The 8,889-nt window shown below is 50.6% G+C and overlaps 1 protein-coding gene across 2 annotated transcripts; it reads right to left on the bottom strand.

Annotated features, from left to right (window-relative positions):
• Positions 1-942: 942 nt before the first annotated feature.
• ATG101 (autophagy related 101) lies at positions 943-8,313 on the bottom strand. 2 transcript variants are annotated; one of them, XM_004388355.2, is made up of 4 exons: positions 8,242-8,313; positions 7,812-7,935; positions 4,511-4,836; positions 943-2,526 (listed from the first exon to the last, which is right to left on the bottom strand). In XM_004388355.2, exons 3-4 carry the CDS (start codon positions 4,760-4,762, stop codon positions 2,122-2,124), a joined length of 657 nt encoding a protein of 218 aa, XP_004388412.1. In that variant the 5' UTR covers positions 4,763-4,836; positions 7,812-7,935; positions 8,242-8,313; the 3' UTR covers positions 943-2,121. The 2 variants fall into 2 exon arrangements, with proteins under 2 accessions (XP_004388412.1, XP_023598194.1); XM_023742426.1 differs by having other exon boundaries at positions 8,211-8,267.
• Between the last annotated feature and the right edge of the window lie 576 nt (positions 8,314-8,889).

The following is an 8,889-nucleotide window of genomic DNA, read 5'->3' as shown; positions in this document are numbered from 1 at the left end:
ACTCTCAGGGCTAGGGTATTCTACTCCTAAGGTCCACACACCCACTCATGCGAATGTGGCTCCTGTTCCCAGCCAGCCCTGTCTCCAAGATTCTCCCTCTGCCTTGGGGAAGGAGGCCTAAAGGCTGCACCTCCCTCAGAGCCTAAAAAGATCTTCCAGACGTCCACACCTGGCCCTGGCTCGGGGGCTACGTGGAAGGGCCATCCCCATCCCTGGGCTTTTTGTTCCTGGGACAAAAAGCTCAATACACCTAGGTGGCCCAGGTGGCTACTGGGACAGGAGGCAACGAGGCACCTCCAGAACCTGAGTGATTCACATCCTTCCTCCCCCATCATCCCCTTTGGGAGCCTCCTGGGTCCAGACAAACAGGTCAGTGCTTCCTTCAGCCTCCACAGCAGGGGGAGATGAAGGATAGAGTAGGGGGGTTTCAAAGCCTACCCTCAATCCTTTTCTCAGGCCCCATAGGCCAGGGAGAATCCTGTTTACAGGCCAGTGGGAGAGCACAGATTTGAATCAACAGGCTCCCATCCTGACCTTGAGTAAATCCGTCCCTCCCGTCCACTCTGACCACCCCCCTGCTCAGGGTACCTCAAGAAATCACAATGCCAAAAGGGATGGGGATGGTAATTTCCTATCCACCAAGGGCAGGCCACTGCCAGCTGAGTCTCACAGCCAAGCCAGGGTGGGAGATTGCAGAGTTCAGCTGCAGAAAAGGAGAAAGTTTGGGGACGCTGAGATGGAGGGAAGACCTTCTGCTCAGATCTCCTGAAAAATCCTGTAGCAAGTGTTGAGCCTTCTTTTAAAAAACAAAGTTACTGCCAGCCAACACCTGTACCAGTCACCCCCTCAGGAGGGAATGCCAGCTGGGAGTAATAAAGAAGGACCCCTAGGCTGCAGCAGGCCAAGTGATAGTCACATGTGATCAACGACTTCCTGGGAGTGGGCCTTCTCCATCTCCAAACCCCACTCCTGAGTTCTCCAACTCCCTGAAGCCCAAGAGGTCAAGGGTGTCGTTAGTTACCATCGAGGTGATTCCACGAGATCACGGATAGAACATTACAAAACCTTACAGTCATGAAGTACCATGTGGCCAAGGGTGGCTTGGAATAGTAAAACCTGCAAACACTTCCTGGGCATCCTGGCTACCTACCCTGCTCCAGGACCGTGGGGAAGACCCCCTCCAACTTCTCCCCAGGCATGCCCCCCACCAGCCACACACACATGCAATTCATACAGTCGGGTTAGAAGTGCCCCAGATGGTAGCCAAAGAGGATTGCAAAGCGTGGAATAAATCAAAAAGCATAGTGCACAATGACATTTGCTCAATTTGAGTATGCTTGTGTGGAAATGTGAGAATGAGTTACCAAAGCAATGCCCTAACAACCAGCCAGAGCCAGCCCAACCAGACAGTCTCAAGACAGCCAATCTCTCTCCAGAGAGAGAAACCCCAAATCAAATTACCTATCTGGTGCATGCAGGGCCTGTGTGTGCTCTGTGAACACAGAAAATACTCTTTGGGGCCATTACGAAGCAAGACCAGACAATATAAAACCCAGGGGCATTATAACTTCCTAGAAAGGAAGGAGACATGACTCACTCACATGTGACCCCGTGTCCTCATTCACGGGAATGGCCATGGCCACATCTGGATGGGTAACACCTGCCTGTGTGAATATCCAACCAAGTACAAAACCTGTCAGTCATAATCTATATTTAATCCCGTCATCTTGGAATAACGCCTTCAATACACACCCATGTCCTAACAGGTCTGCCAGAAAGTTAATGTTTCAGGGTAGAACACAAGCCAAAGAAGAGATGGCTCAACCCAATCTCACATTCTCAACTTTATTCACCATCCTTAGTAGGGGCTCTTCTGTACAGTGGAGAAGGAAGGGGGACCCCAACCTGGGGTGTGGAGAGACAGTGTATAGCTGGACCTGATCGTCAGCAAAGGATGACCAGAGAGGATGGCGACTCCAAACAAGGAAGCCAGGGGCTACCCTTTCCAAGTCTCACCCAAGGACCCAGAGCAGGTTTCCAGAGCCCCAAGGGCCTCAACACTATAATCCCCAGAAGCCAAGGTCTGGGAGCCATAAAGGAGCTTCCAGGCCCCAGTGAGCCCTAGAGGGCAAGAGTGTCTTTGATGAGTCTGCGCATGGTGGTGGTGACCGAGGTGCCCAGGGCATCAGTGATTTGGAAGGAGATCTTGTAGAGGTAGGGCTGCACGTCCCGCAAGCCTGTGTCAAACACATTGTCCACCTCCGACTGTGTGGGCATCTTGGGCAGGTACTCATGCCGGTTCATCACCTCCACGATATTGATGATTTTCTCGCACAGCTTCTCACCCACCTTTTCCCGGCATATCTGCCGCTCCTGCTCTGTGGCCAGGGCCACCACATGTACCTTGACCGTCCACACTTCCCATGGGATACACTCATCCGAGAAAGGCCAGCGAGACTTTTTCTTCTGGTAGAACTCCAAGGACATCTGCCCCAGCCCATCGCCACCAGAGTTGCGCAAGGCATCCTAGGGGAGAAAGGGTAATAGATGAGGAGGCCAAGACCTCTGGAGAGCTCTCATCCTGTGAAGGCCTGCTTCCTCTGCCCCAGGGAAGGAAGCATCACTATCTATATTAGGATGGCAGGGAACAGAGACCCAGAGAGAGTGGACGATTTGTGTGAAGTGACACACCAAGCTGCCAGCCTGAAATTTGAGTGGTTTAAGGAAGCCAACAAAATCTGTCTCCTTTCCCAACGCCTCCAGCTTTGTTAGGAATTGATGGTACAGAAATCACTACCGTTTTTTAGCACTTTCCCTGTGCCAGGCAATACACACTCCCCCACTGGCTCCTCTCAACAACCTGAGGTAGGTGTATTCCCTCCGTTTTATTGACGCAAAATCAGGCTCAGAGATGTAAGGTAATCTGCCAAAAGTGTGGCCCCCATCCTTGAAAATTATCTCTAAAATCACCTTCTCGCCAACACCTCCTCCCCAGGCAAACCCTATTTGCCTTCTCCACTACAAATTTAATATAGTCCTTCCACCCCAGTCATTTTATGACGGCCCAAATTCATAGTCTCAAAAAGCAGGGGGTAGGGAGGAAGGGGGAGATTACGAGGCCTAATGATCCTTGTTTAGAAAGAAACAAACCAAGGAAAAGAATGGGGAAGGAAGTTGAAGAACAGACCAGATCTGGCTGCTTCTACTTCTTCCCCTCTGAAGAGCAAATAGGACCATCTGGTCCAATAATTCTGCCTATCCCACCCCCCGGGGTGCAGGTGACCCCCACAATCCTCCTCCTACGGCACTCAGGACGGACCCTGAAGCACCTTTCCATCTGAGCTGGTGCCAACCCACAGGCACTTCCTCAAATCCTGAACCACCCATCAGGGAATAAGTCTCTCCTTCATGGACAAACCAGTCACACGACCTTGACTAATACAACAATGGCTAACTTCCATATGCTCACTGTGTGCCAGGCTCTGTTCCAAGCAACTGACACATTCACTCATTTAAACCTAAAAGTACACTCTATGAGGTAGGTACTATTAGCATTCCAATTTTACACAGGGCAACTGAGGCCCAGAGAAGTGGACATGCACTCAAGGTCACACATTTGTTAGGTGGTAGAGCCTGGCTCCAGAGTCCATGCTATGCTCTTGACTACTCTACTCTGCAGACCTTACACAGACACAGAACAGAGGGCTAGGTACTGCTACCTCCCTTGAAGGGTGACTGGAAAACCTCTCGTGAACCTGGATTTTCTGGGCTTGGAAGTCCTGGGGGTGTGAAGGGAGCTCGCTTTCTGACTGCTGTGACCTGAGAGAGGATCTACCCAACACAGGCAAACCCCTGCAATGAGCACACAGTGTAGAGGTGCTCCAAACGTTTGTGGAATTGAAGGCAGGCAGCATCCTCCTCCTCTGACCCCAAAGCTTGTGCCTTTTACAAAAAAAGATTCCCTTTGTTACTTTTTTAATTAAAAAACATCCATGCATTGAAATAGTGAGACACTGAGATTCTGCATAAAAACAAAGTTAAAAATCACAACTCATTTCCACCCTCCTGAGGTGACCAACATTAACAGCCTGGTGTGTCCCTTCCTCCCCTCTCTCTAGCTCACACAGGCATATACAAACACTTGTCACAGTCCTCAAAAGGAGCACTCCGTATCAATGGCAACTCCTCTCTCTCAAGAAGTTTTGTATGGAAAGGGCCCAGAGAGTGGTGAAAAGACAAGCAGAAAAGGTGCTGGTAGAGTGAGCTGCGGAGTCAGAGAAGAGCTTCCAAGGAGGTCTGACTGTAAATGGCTGTGAGGGCTTCCTGCTCTCCCTCCTTCCCTGGGTATTCTTACAAATCACTGCCCCCCCACTCCCACCCCCACAAGCCCTCCTCCGCTAGGCGAGCTCTCAACACACCTTTTCCTTACAACCTGAAAGGATGTCCAACAGAAAGCTGGGGTGGAGAGGCACTCAAGGTCCACCTGCCATCTGCCAGGCCACACTCCTACCTTGAATTCCCCGACAACCTTGCGCAGAGCACGGTCAAGCTCCTCAGAGGAGACACGCACATAGGTGAAGTCAATGAAGTCACAGTCGACGTCCTGGGTGCCCACGGTGCCGATGGAGTAGGTGCCCTCCTTCTTGTAGTGGAACTTGCCCGTGCTGCGGTGCAGGAGCACCGTGTGCAGCACGGCCAGCAGAGCCTCCTCCACCTGCCGCCCCTCCACTGACACCTCCAGCACCTCCGAGCGGCAGTTCATCCTGTAGCTGGTGCCTCACAGCAGGGTGGGGGACAGGGATGAACACGGGGAGCTTCACCCTACCCAGGGCCACCCTGTAAGAGGAGCCCAGGTCAGAATTCTGACATCTTTTGAATGATCTGCATGTTACCTGCTCACTTCCTTCCAGGCCCAGCCCAGCCCATCTCCACTGGCCCTTCTCTGCATTTCTGCAGCACATACTATCAGAGAATCATAGACTCTCAAAGCCAGAAACGGGGAGAGTTTCAAAGTCCAAACCGTCCAAACAGCTGGACCAGGCTTGAATTCCACTTACGGCATCTAGTTCTGTTAACAGCAAATGCTCACTGTGCAACACCTGTCAGGCCAGGCAAAGGCAAGCACAGGTCCTGCTCTTGAGAAGCTGATGGGACACAGGCAAGACAGACATGTAAACTCTACCACTGCGGTGAGACTATGAGGGGGTGAGGAGGAGAAAAGGAAGGTTGTAGTCTGATTTCCTGGGACCTTGTTAAGGCATCTGGACCCTGCTGAGTGCAGTGAAGAGTGACTGCATCACTGCGCCAAGACAAATCTGTGCATCGGAAAGTTAACTCTGGCTAAAACGCAAAGAATAGCTCTGTCACGGATTGAACTGTGTCCCCCAGAGATATTTGTCAACTTGGTTAGGCCATGATTCCCAGCATTGTGTGGCTGCCCTCCAATTTGTGACAGATATAATTTTCCTGTGTTGTAAATTCTAATCTCTGCCTGTGGTTAATGAGGCAAGATTAGATTATATTAAAGAGGATTAGGGTGGGATGTAACACCCTTGCTCAGGTTGCATCCCTGATCCAATATAAGGGGAGTTTCCCTGGAGTGTGGCCTGCACCACCTTTTATCTTACAAGAGATAAAAGAGGGAAATGAGCAGGGAGTGGGGGCACCTCACACCAGCAAGAAAGCAGCGCTGGGAGCACAGAGTATCCTTTGGACCTGGGATTCCTGCAAGGAGAACCTCCTAGACCACGGGGAGATTGATGAGAAGGACCTTCTTCCAGAGCAGACAGAGAGAAAATCTTCCCCTGGAGCTGACGACCTGAATTTGTACTTCTAGCCTACTAGACTGTGAGAGAATAAACTTCTGTTTGTTAAAGCCATCCACTTGTGGTATTTCTGTTATAGCAGCACTAGATAACCAAGACAAGCTCTTAACTACTTTGCAGTCACAAACTGCTTTGGGAAGCATAAAAGCTATGACACTTGGGCTTTAAAGCCTGACCAACATATGCACATACACACAAATCTCACATACAATTTCTGAGGTCATCCAGACTCCAGGGCAAAATCTTGCAGATTTAAGGGCAGAAAGACTGGGTAGGTGACCTGTTAGAGGCCATTACAATAGTGCTAGTTACAGAGGCAGCACAAAAGTGTGTGGAGGAGTGAAGTGCAGAGTATGATGGTTTTCATATCCAAGAGTCCTAGGTTTGAATCCCAGCTCTCCTACATCTTATTCTGTGACCTTAAGCAAATCACTCACCCTCTCTGAGCCTCAATTCCCTTATCTGTTAATTAGGATTGTTGTGAGGATTAATAAGATAACTTATGTAAAACACAGTAGAATAGTGGTAAAGAACAAGGCCTCTAAAGCCAGAGAGCCTGAGTTGGAACCACAGCTCTGCTCTGTGACCTTGGGCAAGCTGCTTAACTTCAATTTGCCAAATCTAAAAAAGGGGACATTAATATAGCTACCTTGAAAGGGTTGTCTCAAGGACTGCGTTAATATCTATAAAACACTTAAAACAGTACCTGATAAGTAGTAAGCACTCAACAAGTATAATTAATTATGATATTCTTACTGCTGAGAGATGATCCAACGCTACATTACGGCAGTGGTGGAGGGAGTGGGAAGGAGAGAATAGACTTGAGAAGCAGCACTTAGTAACTGAATATGAGCCTGGAGGGTGATGGAGCAGTCAAGTTTCTTAGCTCAGATTTTTCAGCTTGAAAACCTCCATTCACAGTGAATTCACAGCAAACCATTTCATCTTTAGGTAGTTCTATTAAGCTATTCCTTCTACTGAAAGAATCTGTCCCTTATTGCTTCAAACTACTGGTCTTAGTTTTGATATCCAGAGTCACACAGATTAAGTCTCACCCTTTTCCCACAAATAAACCTTTCAGGCATTTAGAGGCAGTCTTCCATCACCTCCTGGCCCATTCTACAGTTAAAGGTCCTCAGCCATCAAACATGCCCACCTGACATCACATCATATCTCCTTAGGGTCCTGGTAGCTCTCCTCTAAGTAGATTCCAGATGATCTCTGTCCCTCTTCAACAGTGGCGCTCAGCACTAAACATAGGACAACAGTTTGTGGACTACTCAGAGATCAGGCTGGCTCTGCCTCTCCCCTGGCAATCAGCCCTTGTCTACCTGTATTATCGTTTACCATTTCACAGGTGTTATTCTTGTCTCTCCCACTATGCAGACAATTCCTTGAGGGCAAGGACTGTATGCTATTCACCACTGTACACTCACTACCTAGTACAAAATAACTGCTCGATTCATCCCGTTATCCTGGAATTCCAGGTCCTTCCTGAGGTTTTTCGATCAGCTTCTCCCACACTCTTGGATCAAGGATAAGGGGGGCTCTCTTGCTCACTTCTGCACTCTGGTTTAACTCCATCCAGCAGTTTCCCATCCAGAGACTCCCAGCTCTGTTTCAGTTTTCCTTCCACAACTTCTCCCTCTTGTGTCCCACATGAACCTTCATACACGATACAGCTCTTCACTTTTGCCCCAAGCCCAGGCCCTTCGCTCAGTCTCAGTGCTATTCTAGGCTTCACTCCTCCAGGAAGTCTGTCCTGATCAGTTCCAGCCTCCATCCGACAACAGCCACCTTTTGTCTGTGATGAGCATGTCTGTCCCCACCAAGACCAGGCGCATTCCCCCAGGGACGGGCCGGGGAAGTCTCGTCCCTCTAGCCCCTCAAGGCCCAGGTCTGCAAGACACAGCGGCAGAGGCTAACAGAGGCCTTCTCAGAGCCAAGCTAGAGTCCAGGACACCCACACCCACACGGCCAACTTACGTGTATAAGCGGGAGGGCGGGCCACTCAGGCTCGGAGCATGCCCCTTCTCCTCCTTCTCACGCCTAGGTACGACCTGCAGGTACGCCGAAGCCTCTGCGTGGGCGATGAGCCGCAAGAGACGAACTAAAAGCAAAATCAGAAAGCTATTCGACTCGCATCAAGAGACTCAGGCGGGACGCAAAAACAACTTCCCTCCTGGGTCCCGCTTCTCCCATCGCCACTACTGGTGAACCTCCACAGTCGAGACAAAGGAGGCGCTGGCTCCGTCTACGTCTCGGGGGCGGCACACAGCCCTAGCCTGGCCAAATGCGGGAGTTCGAGGTGCGCCCTCACTCCCGCCGCCCTGGAGAGCTCCCAGGCCGGTTAGAACGGACCCCTACCCCCTCAGACACCCATACCTCGGCCCCCTAGCCACTCAGCAGCACTCACCGCAGATGTCAGACAAACAAGGTAAGAGAGAGAACCGGGACCGGAACACCGTTCCACCGCCCCTACCAGCCGGGAGAGTTCTACCTGCTTCACTGACCTCCAGAGGGGGTGGCCTGCATAGCTCGTCCACGTTCTAACATGAACGCAGCGTCCAGATCGTCTTTGTATTCACATAATCAGACAAATATAATCACATGTTGGTCTATAATTTGTATGATATTTTTTCCTGATTACATGTCGGCTTTTAAGATTTGATGGTCAGAAGTATCCCCCTCCTTTGGACGAGTCCACTCACTCTCACCACTGACATTGTTGTTGTGTGTCGGCGGGCACAACCCACTTCCGCCATAGAGACGGACGGTGGGGAGGGAGAGAGGGGCCGGATGTGCTCTGCACTGCCTCCCTACGCTGGGAAGAGTCATCGGCGGCGAGCCCGCCGCTGGAGTGGAGACGTGATCCCCAACTCCGGGCTGAGAAACCTGGGAGCAAGTACGGATCCCCGCAAGATGAGCAGCATGCCAGTTAGAGATGAGCCCTTGCCAGTGTGCTGTGTGACGCTGAGTGGGTGGCAAAACTTTAGTTTGTCCAACATGCATAATAGACAACCCTGACCCTCGACCCACACATATAAAGATGCTGGAGAGACGG

The sequence above is a fragment of the Trichechus manatus genome, unplaced genomic scaffold, assembly GCF_000243295.1.
Source record: "Trichechus manatus latirostris isolate Lorelei unplaced genomic scaffold, TriManLat1.0 scaffold00209, whole genome shotgun sequence".
Lineage (NCBI taxonomy): Eukaryota > Metazoa > Chordata > Mammalia > Sirenia > Trichechidae > Trichechus > Trichechus manatus.
The sequence above is the reverse complement of the archived record's forward strand: the minus strand, read 5'-3'. Positions and strand labels throughout refer to the sequence as shown.